Raw genomic sequence first — 25,053 nt, 5'->3', positions numbered from 1 at the left:
GCTTTCTTCTTTATCGATCGAACACTTTATGTACAATATTTACATGTATGAATTGCTTTATTAATGAATTGATTGATCATAATTTCTATAACGGGTGGGGTTAATAGGTATAAAAACACTTTACAGTATAAATTGTGTTACTGTACATTTCTATGGAAGTTGATACAGTTCATCCCGTTAACCAATTTCACAATGGCTATCAAAAGTTTCTTGACAATAAAAAAAAAAAAAAATCTTATTGTTTAAAGGCTGTGTACAAATGTGAACAAAACTGAAAACTTGGAAAGTGAAATTGAATACTGAAGAAATAATTAAAACATGTAACAACTAAAAGAACTATCCAATTAAAACATTGTTTGATAATATTTTGGAAATGTATCAACAATAAATATCACAGAATAGTGAAGTATGAATTCAATAAAGAATATTCGCAATCATACCATATGTTTTCATCAAAAACTAAAACCAATACCAAATACCTGTAAATGTAATACAAAACAGTAATTAAATAAATGGAACATCAAGGGTGGATAAAGTGATGTTAGTTAGTATAAACATTTCAAAACACAAGTTAGTGAGTGAAAAAAAATTGTGCAAGCACCAAGAACTCCATTACACTGTGTGAGATATTTACCTCCTGACACCAGTCCTGCATACAACCAACATACCACAATGAGACAGAGATTAGGCATTATGTAATAAGACAAACATGCAATGGTATACAAATATTGAATGCCTGAGAGTGCAATAGTATGAAATATAAACTGATGTCAAATTTTTACCTTTCCTGTTCATGAGGTGTTATTGAGTGAAATACTATACTCCAAATGTGACAAATATTTCTACTATTGCATGAGCATGGGCAGTCAATATTTGTTTTATATTATGATATCAGATATTTAGTTCTTGCATTACAAATTTCCAATTATGAAAACTATCAGTATCACACATTTGAAATCAGTATAATCATGATATAACTAGCGATATTTAGCACAAAATTTCATATTAGCTTGCCTATTTTCCCCAAATTCTTTTTTTTTTGTAACAGAAATGCCTTAAAAAACGTAAATGAGTTGACTGGTCTTAAAACTCATAAGCATGCTTTTTTAATGTATAGCATGAATTTAAAACTTAAGAGGAAAGAGATACAATCTTGGACAAGTCAATTTATTCCCACAACATATCTATATAATGCATTCATGTGTAAAATGACAATTAAAGGAATGTTATGGTTTTAAGTATCCTTCATTAAACATAGCCTCCTATCCTCTGCAGATATATTTCAAAGACCATTCTCACGACACATACCTTTTTCCCAGTAAAGAATTAGTAATGTTGTTACAATTACAAATTTATTTTCATGATCAGTCAACTGGACTTGTGCTAGTCTTTTGCAACAATATAGATATATCACATGTATTGTCATTGAATGTGATGTATAATGGATAATTTGGGAGAAAGCATGAAAATTTCTCATCTTGCCCTCCTTTGCGGGAAATTAGTAGATAATTTAGATAATCGGTTCTAATATTATTCCATGCTTGTTATCTTCAGAAATAGAATTATGGATTTCAATATCTTTATGGTACAGATGAAGGAATCACGTAAATGACTACACTCAATTCTAACTCTATAATATGTTTTAGATAGTGTGATGGTGACATGTTGGAATTAAGTGGAATGCAAATAAAATATATTGTTTTAGATAGTGTGATGGCGACAAATTGGAATAAAGTGGAATGCAAATAAAATATACTGATTGTTTATCACTTCAAGATGACTGTATGTGACTTAAATTCAAAAGTGAATCATGAACCACTATGGATAAGCAGTTATAGATGGGGCATATGTAGATATTTTTAATGAATGTTAGAAGACGCGGACAAAAAAAAATCAACTCACGGATGCTCCATGTGTTTCAAGCTCCCCATAGGCTTGCTGATACGGTCTCGCAACTGGGCTGACCACTTGAGCTGGCCGGCTACATCGGGCATGTTCTTATTGAGAGGGGCGTTCCCTTCGTTATCTTCCACCCTCATGTGTACGTCGTAGATGTCCTTGGACTGGTCAAGTTCTTGGTCGTAGAGCGTCAGGACGATGGGATACTTGCATTCAAAGTCGTTCCTAATGACTGGCCTGTCGAGGAGTGGGCCGTAGCAATCCAGCATCTACAACAGATCCAGAAACAGGGTGTATTTGTTACAAGATATGAATGGTTCTTACAGATAAATACAAATGCCATCCATCATCATATTCATTTTCATCATGATCATGATCATGATCATGATCATGATCATCATCACCACCACCACAATACAAAGTCTTAAATTAATCTTCCAGATTTCATTATTCTGATTTTGAAGAACATTTTCAATATTTTCAAATACTTCTACATCCCAAACCAAACCCATTAATAACCACTTTTTACCAAGAAGACAACACATGCTTCAAATTAATATAATAGACAAACAAGTGGAATGCCTCTGGCCGTCTCACCTGCATCACGCGATCAATATAGCAGCAGTGCTGATTTTGAAAACTACTATAACTCGCACAAGATGTTCAGTGATACTTGGTTACTCATATTTCCACGTTTTATGAACTAGACCAATACACTTATAGAGATATGATGGCAATTCAACAAATACCCCCAACGTGGCCAAAGTTCTTTGACCTTACATGACCTTTGAACTTGATCATGTGACCTGAAACTCGCACAGGATGTTCAGTGATACTTGATTACTATTATGTCCAAGTTTTATGAACTAGACCAACACACTTTCAAATTTATGGCTGTAATTCAACAAATACCCCAATTTGGCCAAAGTTCATTGACCCTAAATGACCTTTGACCTTGATCATGTGACCTGAAACTTGCACAGGATGTTCAGTAATACTTGATTACTATTATGTCCAAGTTTCATGAATCAGATCCATAAACTTTCAAAGTTATGATGGTAATTCAACAGATACCCCCAATTCGGCCAAAGTTCATTGACCCTAAATGACCTTTGACCTTGGTCATGTGATGTGAAACTCATGCAGGATATTCAGTGATACTTGATTAACCTTATGTATAAGTTTCATGAACTAGGTCCATATATTTTCTAAGTTATGATGACATTTCAAAAACTTAACCTTAGGTTAAGATTTTGATGTTGATTCCCCCAACATGGTCTAAGTTCATTGACCCTAAATGACCTTTGACCTTGGTCATGTGACATGAAACTCAGGCAGGATGTTCAGTAATACTTGATTAACCTTATGGCCAAGTTTCATGAACTAGGTCCATATACTTTCTAAGTTATGCTGTCATTTCAAAAACTTAACCTCAGGTTAAGATTTGGTGTTGACGCCGCCGCCGCCGTCGCCGTCGCCGCCGCCGTCGCCGTCGGAAAAGCGGCGCCTATAGTCTCACTCTGCTATGCAGGTGAGACAAAAACATTAAACACAAAAATTTCATACATTTCGAACACCTGTTTAATTCAAACATTTCTACATCCGAAACCATACCAAAACCAAACCCATAAATGACCACTTTTTTCATTTCCAAGAGGACGAAACATAGCTTGAGGGAATAAACAAAGCAACAAAATATTTTCTACTTGAAAGGACAAACTACCTTCAGTTAGTACATTCAGACCCCCCCCCCAAAGGAAATAAACCGAAGTGTACTAACCTTGAATACAGCCTCTAAACCAGCACAATCATCAAATCCTTGACATAAGATGGATCCAAGCCTCCTGTCCAGGTCAAAGACCTTCTTCTCAAACTCTTCGTAGTCATCCAAGAAATCCTTCACAGTAAAAAAAAAGGCAGTGCAATGTCATATAAACACCCAAACACAGGTGCCGAATATCCGATTGTGATTTTAGTACATTGAACTTTGTGTTATTCATCTATGATCTAACCATAATCAAGAAATAATGGTTATGAAATGACTATTTAATCCACTTTGCCACTCTCAACCCAATATTAGATGATTAGATGGGTAACCAGTAGGATGCAAAAGCCTATAGTATGCAGGGTTTGGAAATTTTGTTGGAATGCTCCTCAAGGAGTGGAAATAGCACATGCATTGTCTATAGGCAATCCAGAATCCGATAATAACATATCTGTAAAGCGCTCAAATATTGTTCCAGACCCTGTCGAATATACAAATTTTACCATCTAATGTTAACTTTCATGGAATCCTCGATTCTGATTGGTTGTTGAGCCCGTTACCAGGGTTATATAATTTAAGTTATAAGTGGATAACAAAGTTACATTCATAATAAGTTTTACACAATAGGGCCATGATGTAAAATGCACTACATGAAAGCGGGTTATTATCGTTCCTACCTGGCAAAGAGGGTCCAGCCCATCATAGGGTCTCTCAGTAAAGACCTTAGCACACTCCTGGAATTCTTCATGGATCTTCTCCACCTGTTGACTGAGCATTCTTCCTTTCATACTCCCCATCTCGGTCTTCTCCAACTTGCTGAACTCCACGTTGGTCTCAAACAAGCTCTGTACAGGTACAAACATCAGATATGATTAGGACAAGTGTTTCAACCAGGACGGGATCAATAGAAAAATTGGTTCAATTCAAACTTGATGTCATAAAGTGGTAATGTAACATTTGTTCTTGCGACAGTTGCTCCCCCGCTAGTTTCTCTGAAGATAAAGGGTATGGGTTGTGTACATTTTTTTTAATTCAGAATGATGTGAAGATCAGGATAAGGGATAGGGCTTGAGGTTAGGGTTTATGTTGGTTTAATAAGCTGATTTTCTGTAGGAGCAATTGTCATAAGAGCAAATGTCATAGAATCCATAAAATGTTTACATCTAGGCACAAACCAGCCTGTTTAGGACATCTAGGTAAACTTAGTATGAATCACATATGCGAAAGAGAGATGCCTTGCCCTAAGTGAAATGCAGCATTTTCAAGGATTACTTTAAATCTCTAAACGTAAAGTGTCACCTTTTTTGTGTGTTGCAGGAAAATCTTGCTCTATTAAAAGCAAGAGCCAGTTTGTATCATCTGAAAATTAAGTCCAGTACATTTAAAGAGATCATCTCATGAAAGTTGTCAGCACCAAATTCATTCTCTGACAGTTGTCATAATAGCCTTACAAATAAACATACTGAAGCTTTTCGACATGCACCCATTGGAGTAAAATTGCATGAATTATTTCCCGGCTTTTTGCTGGGAGCCCCGCATTTAACAGGGAGCAAGGAGTTTCGCTCACTTGCACATGCTCGAGGCAGCGTATATCCAGCTAACAGACCCTATTCTGTGCCACCAGAAGGAGTTCGTAAGAACACTTGTGTTACTTCAGTTGCTTTGCTTCAATTTACAGTTGGTACAAAGCCTATATTGTTTACCTTGACGGCCAATCACAGCTTGCCGTTTAGTGTCCATTGTCTCTTTCGGTTCTATTATATATTGTTTTGCTCTAGCGTTCTAGTCAATTTAACTCTAATGAGTGCATGTCAAAAAGCTTCAGTATGTCCGTTTTTAAGGCTATTTCACGATTATTTGGTACCAAATACTTATTTACATTTTCATAGTAAATCAAAGGCAAGCCAATCAACAATTTCACTTTTAATCAGTTGAATTCAGTTCCGACAATTTTGATAATATATCTCCCATTTTCTTACCTGGATCGTCTCAATGCGGCGAGTGAAATTATCCATGCGTGTGAAGACAAGAGGCGAGGCGAACTCCCATCCCTTGAACTCCCTGCCATCCTTAAAGTAATCCTTCAGCTTGGCCCTGTGTTCGTCATAGAGGTCCCGCCAAGTTTTCAGGACAGCCAAAGCACCGCGTACCTTCTCCAGAGACTCCTCTGGTTCCAGCTTGAAGATCTCCGAAGGGTCCAGAAAGGTGCGACACTGAAATCAGTGAACATAATGCAATGTTTACAATCTTTTCTCAGGTGTGATGGATTTATCACCACTGCACTTTATTCAAAATGAGAATTCAATTGATCTATTCTGCCTTTCACCCAAAATGTGTACTGTATATTAAGGATACTTATGATCATGTTGAAAATACATGTAAATATACAACATCTTCTGTTTGGCAAGCTATTTGTCAATTTACCTCTTTATATTTTTTTATACGAGCCTTAGGTCTACTCAGATATTATTATATCACATGAGCTAAACCCATTTGATCTACATTTGATTTCATCTCATTGCTGTTTGGTCTATATGTAACTTGGTCTAATACAAACTTAGATAATTCTCCTTTAGTGTAATTCCCAGTTGGCCTAATTTCCACTTTGCCTACGAATAATCTTTTCACATGGATTGGCAATTTCTTATCTTACCAGGTCAATGAGCAGGTTGCACACTTCCTGAAGGAGAACAATGACCCTGGGGGCGGTGTTGTAATAGTCTGAGTTACTCCAGATGAGACACACTGTATGAAGGATCGGAGCGAGCCGAGGAGTCATGTCTGGGAACTCCAACTCGTCCAGGCTTTCGACCTGGTAGATGAGGGGCTTCAGATAGCAGTTGATGTCCTGGGCCTCTGTCAAAGCTGGAGTAGAAACCAAAGAAAACACCTATGAAGTCTTAATGTATTAACTAAAATCCCTGCTAAGACTTTATAGAATGATAGATGAAACAAGCATGATCAAGTTCCTTTGGAAACAAACAATGATGTCCGTCTAAACTTTCAATGAACTTTTAATAAGAAGCTGTACTGGATCAGGGGGGGGGGGGGTTCACAAGAGTTAAGTATGACTGAAGAGGCATGCATAATGCTGACGCATACATAAAATTTAATGTGCAATGTAATTAACACGCAGTAGCGTATAATGGAAATTTAAGTGTGACTCTAAGTCACAAAAATCTCGTGAAACATCTCCTAGGGGTGTCTCAATGATTCCCCCCCCCCCCAAGGTCTACTGATTATTTTACCTGCTTCAACATCTCTTTCAATGTTGTTGAAAGATGGCAGATAGCTGCTCTGGGTTCTCTCCAGCAATTCCTTCATCTTGCGTACCTTAGGGTCACGGAGCTACATAGTTAAAAGAGCAATAAAATCTTAAATTAGATTTGAAGATAACAGTTCCGTGAGCAAGAAAAATTTATAAAACAATAAATTTGAGGATAAGAAGTCAAAAGAAAAAAAAAACATATACATATGTATCTTCCTAAGGAACTGTCCAAAACCAATATCACAATTAGCATGCCATAATATTTCAAAGTTTATTTGTAAAGTACAAGCATCTGTTCTTTTTTTAATTCTTTATTTGTTGTAATTTTGTTGTTAGAAGTGTTTTTTCATTTCAGTTTGTGAAACATATGTCAATTCAGTTATCACGCCGCAACCATATGTCTTTACTAATTTTCAAATTTTGAAATCCTGAAAAATGTTAGAGAAGCTCATCATCTCACCTGTTGGAAGATGCAATCCAGGTTCTCACACTTTGCCTTCCAGAAATTGATCTCGACCATGGGACCAGGGTTAAGCCCCTCAAGGAGTGGCTGGGCTGAGTCCCTCTTTAGCACATCTCGGATCTGATGGGTCCAGTCGATGATCACAGACTCGATGGCATGAACCAGGCTACGATCATAGGAGTCATCCCTGTCAAAAAAACAAAAAACAGTATTGAAGGATGAACGCCCATCTTTATGTTGTGCAGGAATGCAATTAATATGTATCTTAAAAATAAAGATTTACAAGGTACAAAAGTAAAAGTTGCTAAGCATTGAATAAAACAGAAGGTACACTAATTGAATAATAAACAGCAACAACAAACTTTACCTGTACACAGATTATGGACCTTGATCTTATTAATCAAGACAAATGTCTTGAAAGCCTTGAAGATACATTGTAATTCTCTAAGAAAAAAAACCCCAACAGAGCCATCTAACAAAATATGTTCAATACTTTATTAAAAATCTGTTTTCAGTCTGAAATCATTTTTTTTTTCAAGTTGTTATTTAAAATAGATTTTATGATAGGATGCCCAGATCTAAACCAAAAGCCTTACTTCTCTTCTGATTCAGCAGCCGTTTCCACTTTCTCTGAGCCTACTGGGAGGGGTAGCAGTGTCTTGCCTTTGACTTGGCCAGCTACAACATAGACACTGCTCTTGAGATTGTGTACATGACGGAGGACATCCTGTGATACCACTACAGGCCACTGTTCATGATTCCTTGGGTTGGCCAGCAACGGAACCAAGATCTATAGAAAGATAAGAGAGAGAGAGAGAGAAAAAAAAGTAAAATTGCAGTCTCTCATGTATTCATAGATCACCTAATTTTTTTTTTAGAATTAACACTGAAACTGCATCTACCCAGAGATTATTTTGTTGTAGGCCCAACCAGTCCTCCAGACATATCTAGTCAACTAACTTCAAGATATGAAAGATATTCCACAGAGCTGTTCATAAATCTAACAAGTCTAAAAATCTTATTTTAAATGGACCATAACCATAAAATTAAGCTCACACTCACTCTCATTTTTAAAAATATTTTTTTAGAGCAATTCAGGGGCCCGTTCGCATTGCAGTGAGTTAGGTTTAACTTTAAACGCCAAAAAAAACAACAAAAAAACAAGAGAAAGCCCCATCTTCACACTTATTTTATAAATCAAATTGTGTTCAAATGGTGGAGTTGCTTAGAGTTAGAGCCCACTCACACGTATTGCGAGGTTAGTAATTTAGTATACCGGTACTAACTTAGACTAGAGCCTTGCCCTGGCCTTATACCCAGTTGTTGTGTGTCCGGACAGGTTGTGTGTCCGGACGATCAATTTTAGAAAGTCATTTGGAAAAAATTACAAGCGAAGTTTCATCAAATTTTAGTACAAAATTTTAGAAAATATTATAGAGAACAAAATAGAAGATGATTACAACTATTGAATTCATATTTTTAGTGTAATCTTAAGACAAAAAAGAAGGCTTCAAAAATATAAAGTGTCCGGACACCCGATCCCCCATCCTACTAGTTTTTGAGAAGTGCGAAAAAGACCCCAGCCCAGGTAAAATAACCTTTTTTCTGCCTGAATGGTGAAAAAACCAGGTCCATGGCAGCATAGGCTAATGCATATACATTAGAGGTTGTACTTCTTTTTACGTAGGGCCTAGCTTCTGCTGTACCGTCGTTGTAAGACTCCTTTCTTTTTATATTTTTTTTTACTCACCTCGTCTACCAAAGCAGACAGTTGCTCAAGTGGAGTGTACGACAGGTCTCCATACACAAGAGTGGTTTTGATATTGTCCTTCCCTACTGGTTCACGTCCCTTTTTGATGAAGTAGATTGCTTTGATATTTTTGAGAGCAGATGGGAATTCATAAGATGGAGTTATCAATCCTGCTGCATTGACTGTGAAAACCAGTTGTGGATTGTCCGCCTTCTCCAGAAATTCCAACATTAAAATCTTGTTTTCTTCCACATTTACACATTTTGCCCACTTGTCTGGCTTCAGTTTGTAACTCTTGAGAATGTATTCTGAAATAAAGTCAAGTCTTGGGTCCACAACATCCGCCATGGTGAATGTTCTCAAGTCAGAAATTACTCAATCAAGAATTCTTTCTTCATTCAATTTCAATTTCAATTGGCCGATGGCACTGTGGTACTAGTAACACACACAATATTACAATTATACAAACGGTTGCGCTGCACAAACGAACTCGAGTCAATCAATTAACGTCATCGCTCAGCTCAATCTCGAACAAAAATTCTCGAAAATTGTATCATACCTTGCAAGATTACCAACTTATTTCTACATGTATAATCAACATCATCAAATTCTTTTACATTAAGTGCCTTGTTCTTCTCACTCCATTTCCAGGCACTTTTCTTCGACGTCGCTCGACTTCGTCGCCAAAATCCACCATCTCGCAGCGGCGATTCAATATGGCGTTTTTAGTTTCGCGTTGCCATGGTTGAGTTACGCATGCGCAGCGCGATATGCGACCCTCGATCGATCGGAGATGTAGGTCCATGAGATGGCAAACAATCCTTCGGAAAACGACCCCAAAAAGCCAGTAATTTTCATCATTTTTTGTGTGTGTGGAGGTTTTGGCGGGTCGAGTTCGTGCCGGGGTTCGTGCACCCCCTCCCGTTCGCCAGCCACCCGAAACAATAGTAACAAACAGCAGTTTTTGAGAGATTTTTTTAAATAATAAAACTACGGACAAAAGTTAGGGGAGATTGTCTCCCGCGGGGGTCATGCAGAATATCCAAGCGTACTGGGGGGAGGGGGGGGGGGGGGCCCTCAAAATTCCATAACCATATACCATAACAAACCTCTCTTGAACTCGTAATGCGAACTTTATTCCTGGCATCTGACATTTCGATTTCAAGCAGAATTAAAGTTCGGGAATTATACTGTATTTATAACAAATGCATTCATTCCTATTACCGTTTCTTCATCTCATTCCTTTGTTGACCCTTTCAACTCGTATACATATCTCTTTTATTTGCAAATGCGAATTTCTCCTTCAAGCAGAAAGACTGATTATTGTGCCTCTGTGAAAATATAAATAATCTGTTCGATTATCTTATCTAGTTATCGAAAATATGTTTATTCAGGGCAAAAAAAAAAAACTACTGTCAAAATGATCTCAGTCCTCGAAAGATAAAAAAGTGCTACGTGTAAAATGTAGATAGGAATTTGGAATCTGGAACTTAATCCGAATAAAGTTGATATTGTTACATGGGATAATTTAACATTAGCTGTTTATTAGTTAAAAAAACACAAAAAACGTTATCATTCGTTGTAAACAATTAAAGACATGAAGTCACGGAGGGAAACCATTTCATTATGTATTAGATATGTGTTAAATCAGAGAGATAACACAATATTTAACACCAAAGTTAACACGATTTTCAGATTACCGCCCCAGGGGCCGATCCATGATTTCCAAGGGGGGGGGGGCACATTCAGTCCCAGGAATCGCGGACAAATTTGACAAGCAAGCAAAAAAAAAGGAAAAAAAAATTCAACAAAAAATAAGGACATTTCGTCCACGAGAAAAAAACTGACAAGCAAAAACAAAACAAAAAGTTTTTAAGTGTTTTAGCGGCATTTTTACCTTTCAAATTTTAATTGTGCCTCTCTAAAGGAGGGGGGGGGGGGCACGGGCCGGGGCGTGCCCCCCTGGATCCGCCAGTGCAATGTATATATATGTGTGTGCTTTTGACGCAACAACAAGGTTATACAGTCACGCAGTCTGAATACTGAGAATATGAATTGAACATTATACCTGTAAAATAATAACAATGACAAAAATAACCATATTTGTAATGCAAAAACAGTTTACCACAACTAAAACGAAAGGTGTACATGAACGATTATTTACAAGAATTCAAACGTCACAGCGCCAATCGGGTTTTCGCCCCAAGCACTCAACCGCAACTTGTTTAATTGAAATAACTGACTACCTGTTAAATAATATTGATTGTGGCTTAATAACAGGTGCGATATTCCTTGATCTGAAAAAAGCCTTCGACGTAATATATCTCACGAAATATTGTTATAAAAAATGACATATTATGGTATAACATCGGTCGAATTAGACTGGTTCTCTTCATACCTAACAGATAGACAGCAATGTGTTTCGTTTCAAGGCGTGCAGAGTGATTTTTTACAGATATATTCAGGTGTGCCACAAGGGTCAATTTTGGGCCCATTGATTTTTTGCTTATTTCTAAATGATATTTGTAACTTGAAATTTAGTAATCAAATCAAGATTGCACTTTACGCTGACGACACGGCTCTGTTTTGTAAAGGAAATAATTCAAAAAGCACTCAGAAAAAATTACAAAAACATTATGATTTACTGTGCAAATAGTTTGAAATAAATAGTATGGAAATCAATGCAAAGAAAACCAAAGTGATGGTTTTTGGGACGAAACATAAAACTAAGAATCTAAGTATGAATATCTTTCACGGAAGAGAATACCTTGAGAATGTTTCTGATATCAATATTTAGGGGTAACCCTTGACCAAAGTCTAAGTTGGACACCGCACATCTTTAATCTAACTAATAAAATCAACCGGGCTATTGCATGCATTAGAAGGATTAAATGTTACTTGAATCGACGCATTCTCAAACACCTTTACCATGCTCTTATTCTCCGAAATATAGATTATTGTTCGGTTGTTTGGGGTACATGTAAAAAGAAAGATTTGCTTAAATTACAGAGGGCACAAAACAGATATGCAAGATTAGTCCTCAATGCAGACTATCGTACCACAAAGGATCCCGGGCAAAGGATATCCTTTTAAACAATCTTCAATGGCAAAGTATTGAAACTCGAATAATCTACCACTACTCTATTTTCGTATTCAAAATACTCAATAATCTAGCCCCACATTATTTAGAATCTTTTGCCTGTAAACGACCACTCTAATATGTTACTCGTCATTCTACCTTAAATCCTTTATCTATCCCGAAACCTAGGACAGAATTTAAAAAGCGATCTTTTTCTTATATCGCTCCAAATATCTATAATAATCTACCGACTCATATCGCACGGCAACTTCACTCCAAATGTTTAAAAATCAAATCAGGCCACTCTCTTTATTGTTTAACACTGGTCCTATTTATAATGTCTTTTGCCATGAGGTTAATTTATTTTGTTTTCGTTTTGATGTTATCGTGACGTTTTTTCTTTTCGTTTTTATGTATTTGTGATACTTTTGTGTATTTTTTGTTTGTTTCATTTTACCCATTTTTATTTCTCCTTGTATGCTATCTGCTTTATGCCATTTTATATTAATAATTTTCATTGTCTTTTAAATTGTCAATTTTATAACTTATTTATTAATTTTACTTAGTCTAATTTAAGTCACATGTTTTTGAAGTAATTTCCTTTATTTCTATGATTTTCTTCTACTTTTAAACCGTCTTTTGATTTTAATATAGGTTTTTAAGTTTTGTTTTGATTCATTTAATGTGATAGCATTGAGATGTCATGTAATTTTGATTGTGTACTATATTTTACTTTATATTAATTGTATTTCATTTACTTTGTAAATCTTTCTATGTCTACAGGGCTCTTTTGTATAGCAGGCCTTTGGGCTCTGAAAGGACTACCCTGTTTTTAAATAAAACTGAATAAATAAATAAATAAATAAAACATAATACCAAACGTAACAACGGACCATCATAATTTTTAGAGTGGGGGGGGGGGGGGGGGGGCTTCATTCACAGACAATATGTCAAGTTTCATCGCATTCAGACGATGGTCGTGGTATTCTATCTTGGCGATCTCAGGGCAAGTTTAAAGTGTCAACGCATGAACTATAGTTGAATGGCAGACTTGTAAATCACAGTGTAGATTACGACCAAAAGATTTACAACTTACACGTAAACAGAAAATTATTCACTGCAATATCTGCTTCAAAAAGTTGAACTGACATTCAAGTGACTTAAAGGGGAAGTTCACCCTGACAAAAAGTTTTTATGTAAAAATAGCAGAACAAATATTAAAGATATTGCAGAAGGTTAGAGAAAAATCCATCAAAGAATAAAAAGTTATTAGAATCTTAATTATTTGATTTCTGACGTCATATGCGAGCAACTTTCTAACATAATTTACCATATGGTAAAAAGTCAATAAAATGTCATTTTCTCTGAAAACTGAAAATGGTTTTCACTGTACCTTCAATATACCAATAGACAAATCATGTCATATCCGTTCGTAAAAATAAAACAAAAATAAGTCATCATGAACCATAAAAAACGAAATTTATGCATTTATTATTACATAATAATGGGGCGGTTGCTCGTTTATGACGTCACAAATCCAAAACTTAAAATTCTGATTACTTTCTTAATCTATAATGGATTTTCTCAAATTTTCACAATATTTTTGCTATTTTTTAAACAAATTTTCTTCAGGCTGAACTTCCCCTTTAATAAACATGTTTCAGAACAGATGTTTATTTAAAGGAGCAAACGTTCCTCATCTGCCTTATATAAAGCAAAATACTGCAAGAGGCTGTAAAAAGAACAGGAAATTTAGCACTTTCATGATGAATAAGACATTCTTGCGGCTTTCAAGTCGTTTCAAGTCTTCAAATTATGTTAAATCTTGAATTACCATTGATTTTTCATTAGTGCTGTATATCATGGCAACATTCAAAAGCCACTCATATTGATTGGTTTCCATGGAAATAACCACAAGTTGGGAGTTGTAAATAATGGGACGTTATCGTTGCTTTCTTGACGCGGTTTACGATTAGATTATTTAAAAAAAATGATCCTAATTATTTAGTAATACAGTTTTTTGAAAGATATGGTGCAAAATAAGAATTTCACATTCTTAAATTAGCTTATCTTGATGGTAAGATAATTTGACCGCTTGATTTTTCGACTACCGTTGCTTTTTGTGTCAATATTTTAACGAAACATTTAGATTTTATTCATATTCTCGCTCCCAATAAATCCGTACTGTCTAGCTTATATCATAATCATGTCTATCATAATGTCAGTAATAAAATCTTAAATGACATGGAAAAGTATGTATACAAAACAAATCTAAAAGAAATTAATGAAAAGGTGGCCAGTTCTTAAATTGTATTGCATTAAATGTGTCTGGTTGCCTTTTTTGTAAGAATCAATTGTTTCTTTAGAAATATGAAGAAAATAAATTTAAAAAGATGAAAATAACAACCCACTGTATGTTGCGAATGACAATCCCGACGAAAGGGAACCCCCCCCCCTTCATTCATCATCATTTCCAGTTTTATTTTTTAGATTTATTTTCTTCATATTTCTAAGGAAATAATGATTCTCACAAAAATAAATGAATGAGAAGAATTTACCTCAGTTTATTTGCTTATAAAGTTTGTTACACGTTATGTTACCCTTGAAAAGCCTATAATTCTTCATAATTGATAAGACAATAATTATGGATTGTTGTATATGTATCAATTTGTGCCATAAAATACTTTGATATTTCAATTGTATACTATGTAAAATGGTATGTTATGTTGATATTCAATAAAGCATCCCCGTGGAAGAATAAAGAGAGAGAGAAAAAAAAATAATGTCTGCAACTGTATACCTCGGTATTCCTTAAAAACAATCAAGCGGCGAAATCGCGTCATAATCGAATTCAGATGAAAGGAAAGGAAAATCAGGAAAAGTAAAATTCCACACCTGACGAAGAATGTTGGGGAGGACAAATTTGATCATTTTCTTTCCAAAATATGATAACGTGGCTATAGGGGAGCCCTTAATGAAATTATCGATCAATAATTACGTTTGGTATCGGGCACAGAGTTGCAGTTGGGTATGGTCGATACGCTATGATGTCGAAGTTGTTATGCAAGTCTGATGTAAACGCACTTTATGCAGAGAAACTTCAATTTCCAACTGCAGACTGCATTTAGCAGTAGATACAGGAATAACGTTGGCAGTGGAAAATAAGTGTTCGGTGTTTAACTTTGTTTGAATTTGCGCCTTTTGTAACGACATGCGTATACATCTCTGCAAAAGAAATTATAGGGCAAAGATATCAAACGATATTTTATCACTATCTTTATAAATATTGTTTCCTGTATCATCGTGATTCAGTTTTTTTCAATAAAAACACTCCACGTAAAGGACAATAGAATGGCGACATACAAATAAGGCTTCTTCTGCCTAATAATAATAATAATGATAATAATCAATAATACATCTGTACATTTCAATTCAGTTTTGGGCATAATATTTAAAAACTTATTTGTTTCGATATTTCTTCACTACAACAACAGTATCATAAGATTTTGCTATCTTAAGTAGTATGTGATTAAAAGTCCACCCAAGAAAAATTGTGATTTGAATAAAAAAAAATCAAACAAGTACAACGTTGACAATTTCATCAAAATTGAATGTAAACAAATAATAAGAAAATGATGATATTTCAATGTTTCGTTTATTTTTCACAAAACAACAGTCAATGATATTCAAATTAGAGAGTCGTTTATGTCCTTCACCAGTGGCGTAACTACGGGGGGCATGGGGGGGCACGTGCCCCCCCTCAATCGGCAGGCAAAAAAAAAACAGGGAAAAGGAGAAAAAGAAGGAGAAAGAAAGAGAAACGTCGTGGGAAAAAAAAAATTATTGTTCATAATAATGTTATATTATATCATAATTATGTTATGTTATATTACATAAGAAACATTTTTTCAGAACTTTATAAAATATAATTTGCTCAGGGCCTATGCCTCCATTGTTCCTGGTGCTCGCATTGTCTGTTTAACGAGATATATATTCCTGTTGTATTAAAACCTCCCGTTTTCAAGTCAATACACACCAAATATACATTTCCTCGCACTTCGAGTTATTATTGTTTTAAGTAGTGACATTTGCATAATTTTCATGACTACTTTAAGTAATTGCCCCATTTTAAGGTCTTAATAAAAAAAAAACATTTCCTGTCCGTGCTTACGGTCGCATTAGTGGGTTGGTGAGATATGTCTGCTCTTCATAAATTCCTAAATTTAGTCCTTAAAAATTCCCTTTTTCTGATCTGAATATCAAAAATTTTCAGCTCGTGCTTCGCGCTGGCATCATTTGGTTAGTGAAATACGTATGGTCTTAGTGAATTCCTACAAAAAAGTCTTAGAATGCCCCTCTTCTGAATTTTCAGCTCGCGCTTCGCGCTCGCAATATTTGATTAGTGAGATGCATATGTTATTACAATGACTACAAGTGCTTCATGTGTTTAAAAGTAATTTTAACAAAATCAGCAAGCGCTTGGCACTCGCATTAGATGACTATGGTGAGATATGTATACTCTTAATGGATTCCTAAAATATAGTCCTTAAAATGTCCCTGTTTGGGTCAATATATACACAAATTTCAACTAGCGCTTCGCACTTGTATTGTTTGTTTAGCGAGACAGGTACGTATTATGATTACAAAAATGTGCTTAAAATGTCCCTTTTTAGGTCTGAATATAAAAAAATTTCAGCTCACATTATTTGATTAGTTAGATACATATCCGTTTAATGGCACTGTCCTTAAAATGTCTCTATTAGGTCAGTATACCTTCCAACTGAGCGCGCTTTGCGCGCTCACTAAGTGACTCAAAATTTTTGCTGGTGCCCCCCCCAAAGTCGTGACCCACGGAACGCCACTGTCCTTCACTTACTATTTCTTTTTTTATTATTTTAATTAAAAATATATCAATTCTACGAATTTGACAATAAGGACCAACTTGAATTAACTGCAAAATGTTTTAAAATTGTCAATTTCCCTATATACCACATGAGGAGAAATATAATATATACAAAAAGAAATAGTGAGTGGATAATGTCATCAGTCCCTCATTAGCATACCGGCCATGCAGGAATATAAGCGTTTTGTGAAATGATAGTGAAACTTTGAAATGTCATAACTTTCTTATAATTACGTCTGTTTTGGTGAAATTTTCAGCGATGTGCTTGTTTGTCTCCTTTTATTCAAAAAACTTTTTATTGGGGTTAGACTTGTCCTTTAAAAATAAATTTATCATAATGTTGGTTTGTATAAATTTACAAGGGAGGGGGGCAATCAAGTATTTTAACCCACTGATCGAAGACACCGAAAAAGTGAGGGACATCCCCCACCCCCACCCAAAAAGCCATGCCATTCAATTCCTCATTCTATTTCAAACAGCTTCATATCGAAATTGTATAACTTGTGAATAGATTATGTTTGGTCAGTCATAAAAAGTAGGGCCTAATCCATTTGTATGTATGGGGATACGGAGCATCCCAAAACAGTAAAAATAAATTTGAACAAAATGTGTAATTTTGAGAATTCGGGTTATATGGTTGTTCTTTGAGAGTTTAAACAAATAATGTTTTGAAAATTAAAACAACAAAAATGTTCAATCATTAGTTAATAATAGTACGTAGGCATATAAGGCATTTAAACACTGCTGTTTAAATTGTTAACATTTTGGTAAGTGAATTAATTTCAAAATTTCAAGTGTATAGCATCGCGTGCACACATACACACGTCCTCACTTTGGCGGTAAAAGATAAATGTGTCCCCGATTGACACTTTACAGGTGGGTGGATGAGTGTGCGCGTGACGGATAGAAATGGAAGGGTATTAAAGAAAGTGTAATAGTATAGCAAGTAACGCTAAGGTACAATATACAAAGGTGCCAAACATAACTAATATTCCTATCAATATCATTCATTAGAAGTTGAAGGGCGTTCCCTATAACAATTGGAAGGGTAAAAAATTATGAAAAACTAAAGGAGGGTGGGTTTGAGGTCTTAAGAGTTATCGGGTGATTAGATTAATCGGAGCGAGCTCCTGATTGGTCATCTGCGGCGCCAAAATGCGCCCTACTTTTTTGTGTCAGAATGCATGTTAGATATTTTTGGTTGGCTCGCAATGTGACTGACGAGACGAATCATCCACCACCAACTACGGGTGCGTGCGCTCGACGTTGTGATGTGCGACCGTGTTGTCTGGTATTTGGAATGCAGCATGCATGGTGTCTGCTAATTCCCAGTGTTTGTGTTGCTACCGAGTCAGGCGTTATGTTACACCTTCATCAGAGGGAATTGGGTCGAAAGGTTCAGTCTCAATGGCGTACTCACGTGCAGGCGGAAATTGACTGAAGGGAGTGGATTAATTCTCCCGTGTCGGATAGGTTGAGTGGACAAATCTCGGATAAAAATATTGTGTGTGGTCGAGTGAGTGGATTCTGCAACTTGAGTTCAAGGCACGGGTAAGTTTTCCTCACGCACTAAAATTCTTAAAGGGAAGAATTCTTAAAGGGAAAGGGAAGAATTCTTAAAGGGAAAGGGAAGAATTCTTAAAGGGAAGGGGTGAAGATTGTATTTCGTTTATGATTTATTATATGGCTTGTAATGCACTTTTTTCAGGTGAGGGTGTGTATTTCATGTGGGAGTGTAATTCATTAGACAGTTGATAGGTAGGCCTACTTATAGGAAGTTGCATACTTAAAGGACAAGTCCACCCCAACAAAAAAATTATTTGAATAAAAAGAGAAAAATCCAACAATCATACATTGAAAATTTCATCAAAATCGGATGTAAAATAAGAAAGTTATGACATTTCAAAGTTTCGCTTAATTTCACAAAACAGTTGTATGCACATCCTGGTCGGTATGCAAATGAGGAGACTGATGACGTCATCCACTCACTATTTCTTTTGTATTTTATTACATGAAATATGAAATATTCTAAATTTCTCCTCATTGTCAAGTGAAACAGTGATTAATTCCTCCCTATACATGTGGAATTAGCATTGTTTAATACTATATTGTTCAGTCAAGTCGGTCCCTACCGTAAAATCTGTAAAAAATAAAATGTTGTATAATTCAATCAATAAAAAACAAAAGAAATAGTGAATGATGGACATCATCAACTGACGTATTTGCATGTCACTGAGTTGTGCACATCACTGTTTTGTGAAAAATAAGCGAAACTTTAAAATGCCATAACTTTCTTATTTTACATCCGATTTTGATGAAATTTTCAGTGTTATGCTAGTTTGATTTTTCTCTATTCATTCAAATCAACATTTTGCTGGGGTGGACTTGACCTTTAATGCTAATAATCATTTTATATAGGCCTGCAATGACACCTGATTAATGCTGAGGTCTCGTTATAGGCTCTTTTGGATTAGTCAAGCGCCCCGGCCCCCAATTAATCCATTATTTCCTGATATCTTCCGGTTAGAGGCAAACATATCGATTATATTTTCTTGAGGTGGGCTTATCATCCATTTAACTAGGGCGGCAGCAATATTTTCATAATTTACATTCATTTTAGTTTGAAGTAAAGCGTCCCGCAAAATAACGCTTTTTAAATTTGTTTCGGAAGCGAGGGTTCTCGCGAAGACTATAATTTGAGGAGAGAAACTGCTCATGAAGCTTGTAGCAATTACACTCTCTTCTATCCTGCCGCAGCCATTGTACCCTGTAGCTTCGAATGAAGCTAAACTTATTAGTGTAAAAATTATGCATTATAAAAGCTTGATTACGTAACATCAACCTGATACGTAATTACACTTGGGGTCTATTCCGAGTAGTTTTATAATTAACGTGAGCCAGATATTCCCCATCTGTCCTTTTAAGCCTAACTTGGCCGTACACAGACAATTTTTTCCCTGGGGGTGCAAGATGCATTAAAATCGTCAAAGAAACTCGAAAGCGTCGGTGGAGTGAGGCGACTGGACTTGTTATTTTTGGCAGTTTTGCAATTCCTCAAGTGAAATTAGATGATTTCTTGAACACTTTGGTGAATTTTGTGACAATTTTCACTAAAAATATAAGTTCTCAAAATATTGGGTATAGGGGGGAAGGGGCAACTGCTCCCCGCCCCCTCGCTGCCATGGAATGTGACAAGCTCGTAAATTATTTATTTATTTTCATTAAATTAGGACTTAACACACATAAATAATTTGAATTAATTTAACGGCTAGTATAAACTTGATGAAAATGCTGGATTGGTTGTTTGCAATTTTACTCATTTAAGATAAACCTACAATGTATACAGTTCCAGATCAGATTTTGAAATGTCAGAAGTTCTAAAATGCATGACCATTAACTTAAAATAACTTATTTACTTAAAATTCTTGTCATTCTTGATCTGGCCAAGTATTGTTATTATGCAAAAAAAGAATCCGCAAAATGAGAAGCTTGCTACAAGAATGTTAAAACGATATAAATAACCCTGTAACTCATCGTCATGATATACCAGAATATTTAGTAATCAATTTTCTATACTTATATGTGAAGGGTATCGTCATATTGTATGCCCATTGTAAAACGATAAAGAATATAAGGGAAAGGTTTCATGCTACAGAATATGTATTGTAAAGAAATGGATGAAGAGAACAATGGTAGGCGTAGCTTGAATCAAGGTTCCCCAGAGCTATCTACCCTTTGGAAAAATTGGTGATGCCGAAAAAATGTCTCTGCCGGGAATCGAACCCGGCCCCCCAGCTTTGAACGATGGGGGTATTAACCACTAGACCACAGAGACGGGTTAGTGGCCTGGGCGAGCCCGATCCAATTGACCGTCAGATAGACAGATTTTCGACACTATACCAATTATAATTTCCTTTGTCGGGTGAAGGTGGGTTTTGAACAATGATTCAAGCTACGCCTACAATTGTTCTCTTCATCCATTTCTTTGCCAAAGCTGTTGTACATGTATAACTTCACACATTTATACATATATATTGAAATATACCTGTATCACACATCATTTCTCGCCGTAGAGAAAAGCAACTACTTAAAAAATAGATTTACCACAGACAGTTTTGAAGATTTTGAAGTAACATATTGAGCATTTTAAGTTAATGAGAATATGACAGATGCATCACCAAATCCATCGGCTCTTTGACAAAAAAAAAACCTAATTCCCATGCCAAGATATAATTATATCTTGGCAGTTAATATAGGGAAATTACCAGATATTGGCAAAAGATGCTGAAAGGAAATCGCGCGAGCATAAAACCGGAAAAACATAGACACTTCGCAGCACGTATAAAGTAGCGGTTTCGCATCAAACTCAAAGAGTAAGAGATACTTTATACATCCTCTGTAAAAATAAGTCTTCCTGACCACCAATATAATGCCAATTCCATAGTTACACCTGCTTTTTCCATTGGTCGTAATAATATTCATGTTTCACATTCGTATTGTATTGGAAGTGCTAATTCACATTCACGCCAGGGATATGCTGTATCACACATTTTCATACTTTATAGAGTATTTAAAAGGGTAACAAATACAAATACGTGTGCGAACCTCCATTTTACACATGCGTGAGATGTTTAATTGCTCGCTAAGTTCCCACGACAACGTAATGAATATTTTGCCAGAATCCTTAATCACAATTTTCAATTAGAATTTTTCAGTTGAAGGAAATAACGGGGGGGGGGGGGGGGGGGGGTTACTTTTCTGTAATTTATGTTAAAAGGTTACTACTTTTAGACAGTTAAATATTCTTTGAAAATTAGTGATTCAATTTAAATTAAGGGAAAATGATTTTGGTAGCTAGTTATTCATGATTCACATATTCATAGAAAAGAAAATGTACGACTCGCTCATAATAGTATTGATATCACTACTACTACTACTTATTATTGTTATCATTATGATAATAACGTTAATGCCAATAGAGAGAATAAAAACAATAGAAATGATGATGATATTAAGAACAATAGTAATTACTGATTTTATAACAACAATGTTGAAGTGTCCAAGTTCTATCTTCTAAGACACTCAGTGGGCCTCCTGCGATATTACAATTCAAACGATTATGTGGGGTTATTTCTCATCTCATTTCATTTCCGTGAATACTAAAATTCCTGTTTTTGCATAGCCCATTGAATGTTAGTGAAACTCGAATCACTAATTGAAATGGGATAGAATTATCATTATCTGTAAACTTTGCACAAATCTATACCTTACAGTATTAAAAGGGAAGTTAAGGAACCCACCGGCTCCGAATTGGACAGCAGGTTTTTGAAGGGTCATTTTTTTAAACAACAATCATCTATCATCACCAGTTTGACGTATGTGTACTCGAGCAGATTAATACTCTATTAAAAATCGACCGTTGTACTCTTGTGATTGATGGAGCCGTCCAGGCCAGGGTCATAAAATATTTGTGAAAGTAAGAACCTTCATATACCGTAAATCTTTAACCACGGGGGTTGTCATCAATTACACTGGAACTATCACAGTACTATCTATATATATGAAGAGGAGAGTCAGTGTCAAAATAAGTCATTCGTATAATTTATCCTCTCATAGAACAGTCCGTCATGATGAGGGCATACTTGTTCGAGAATTGGTCATTGTTTTTCATTTTCAAGTAGGTTTTGTTTCTACAAATCTACGACGTTTAAAAAACTTTGATACAATAACATTATAAAGATGTATGAAATATAAATGGCAAGCAACTTTGATGGTACGTGAATGAAGTACATAAATCGGAAATGTCGGGGGAAACCTTAGAAGCATAATGCTTGCAGACGAGGTCCCCTTTCAATCCATAATTCTCAGAATTCTTATTTATGCACGTGACGAGTTTTTAAGCTGTCATACTTAGTTTTAAGCGATCATTCATGAAAGTTTCCAGCGCTGTGCTCGCAGCCCCGCAAGGAGACGACCTCCCCCCCTACCGGTATCTGACGCCGTGGCGTCATTGCAAGTGACGAATTGGAGCGGAGCGTGACTGCCGTGCTAGCGGGTGTACATAAATGGTTTGCGACACATGGATGCGAGGATTAGCAGCCAATTTAGAATTCGTTGGGCTTAGATAGCAATTAAGTGATAAATGCCTGCCTCGGTTGGCAGGGACCTGCTTGCTGCTCTCGCGTTATAGCATTTAGGGCTACCTTGACTATATGTCTTCCAACTGAGACATTTATTGTGTCAGTCGGGGAGTTGGTGGCTTTTGGACGCAGTCACTTTTTTGTTAGCGTGGAATCGGATGTAATACTCAATAGTATTTGTTTGGATTGCAACCAGCGATACGTGAATAGCAATTGTTATTGGAGGAAAGTAGAGGTAAGTAGAGTATAGAAAAAGCCTAAACATTGTAATGATATAGTTCTGTGAATGATTAACCATTCCATATGTAGAAAAAGACCTTTAGAAATTATTTTTTCTCAAAAAGATCAAATCTGGACCGTATTTTGACGTTCTTTCTTCATCTTCTAGGTCTAGAACTCCTTCAAATGGCATAACTAAAAGTTTTGTCCAAATATTCATGAGTAAAGAATTTCTTACCTAAAATGAGTCGCATTCTACTTATTTCTTAATTTACATAATAAAGAAATTAATATATTCCTTAGAATATCATTTTCCGTATATTGTCTAACGGTATTTCTACATCTACCTTAGATCGTTCTCCATTCTGAAATTACCCACCATCCCTCTCTCTGTCTACTTTTTATTCTGTCTATTGCGCAACATATCCTTCACAGCGAAGACCTCTTTGTGTGAATAGCTTTGCATTTGTTCAGTAATTATGTTTACATCAATATGATTTCGACCTTTTTGTTCCTGTATATATACGCATTTATGAATAAGTCGACTATATTTTCTTCATTTCCAAGGGGGATCCACACTTTACAAGCTTTGCTTTTTAGTGGACCCCCCTCATTTCCATTTATGCTCAATATTATACCGTTTTTTGTTTTACGAAGTAAGAATGCTCGTCTGTAAAATTGTACTTGATTTGTATTACTTTATATTAATTTGTATTATGTTTTGAATGGAAATGGAATAAATAATTGAATTGAAAGTTCATAAGCATACCACTTGAAATACTTTTTTTGCTGGTAATTTGATAAATTTGATAAGATCACGCCAACTGAGCTATTTTAAGCTTCAACTGAGGGGAGGCACCACAACTTTTATGGGGGGGGGGGGGCTACGCCTCTTGTGATTTTCGAAGAAGTTTTAAAAATAGAAAAAGAAGGAAAAGGGAAAGAATAGGGAAGTAAGAAGAATAAATATACAGAAGCATGTGTCGTGTAACGCTAACATACCCGTATTATTTGATTGAGAGAGAGAACAAAAATGTCACTTTAAGCTTGTCTTGACTTCTATAAACAAATCCTGAAGCTGCTCCTACTCCTATTTATAAGTGGTTTTCGGTCCAAGATTCCAAGAACAAAGTGTTTTGAGATAAGGGGGGGGGGGCTTCCACCGGTTTTCAAGTCTTTCCAACAATTTTACCTTTCAAAAGTGGCGCTGGATAGAGAAGAAGGGGTTCGATGTTTCTCTATCTTCGTAACCCTTCCTGTGTTTGTTAGTCTTTCTGTGTACTGTGCTAATTGTTGGTGTGTTTTGTCTTGCTTGCGGAGACAGAAGAGATCTAATTACTTAGGTCACCTTAACCAACCGATTAATGCTGAGAAGCTTGTCTTTTCCTGTGATTAAAGTCTCCAAGCCCGAAGGTTTTACCACATTTCCATATCTTTCTGAAGGGAATATATGTTCTAATGATACAAACCATGTAGAGTCCTGCAGAGTCATGTAGAGTGTCCATGACGTGTCTTACCTAATTTGCAAATTGCAAACTACCGTGTCATCTGATTTGATTGTTTTTCT

At 35.8% G+C, this 25,053-nt stretch overlaps 1 protein-coding gene across 2 annotated transcripts in view; it reads right to left on the bottom strand.

Moving 5' to 3' along the window:
- The window catches only part of LOC129268998 (dynein beta chain, ciliary), a 66,920-nt gene extending 57,023 nt beyond the window's left edge, over window positions 1-9,897 (bottom strand). Inside the window, exons 1-10 of one of the 2 annotated variants that reach the window (XM_054906449.2) lie at window positions 9,146-9,897; window positions 7,992-8,185; window positions 7,393-7,582; window positions 6,913-7,012; window positions 6,318-6,529; window positions 5,644-5,877; window positions 4,342-4,509; window positions 3,680-3,796; window positions 1,903-2,168; window positions 635-649 (exon numbers count right to left, since the gene is read on the bottom strand). In XM_054906449.2, the coding sequence (XP_054762424.2) occupies window positions 635-649; window positions 1,903-2,168; window positions 3,680-3,796; window positions 4,342-4,509; window positions 5,644-5,877; window positions 6,318-6,529; window positions 6,913-7,012; window positions 7,393-7,582; window positions 7,992-8,185; window positions 9,146-9,493 (1,844 nt within the window). In that variant the 5' untranslated portion in view covers window positions 9,494-9,897. The remainder of the gene's footprint in view (window positions 1-634; window positions 650-1,902; window positions 2,169-3,679; window positions 3,797-4,341; window positions 4,510-5,643; window positions 5,878-6,317; window positions 6,530-6,912; window positions 7,013-7,392; window positions 7,583-7,991; window positions 8,186-9,145) is intronic. The other variant, XM_054906450.2, reaches the window with a different exon arrangement.
- Between the last annotated feature and the right edge of the window lie 15,156 nt (window positions 9,898-25,053).

The sequence above is a fragment of the Lytechinus pictus genome, chromosome 10 (assembly GCF_037042905.1).
Source record: "Lytechinus pictus isolate F3 Inbred chromosome 10, Lp3.0, whole genome shotgun sequence".
NCBI lineage: Eukaryota > Metazoa > Echinodermata > Echinoidea > Temnopleuroida > Toxopneustidae > Lytechinus > Lytechinus pictus.
This window is presented reverse-complemented; position numbering and strand designations above follow the sequence as displayed.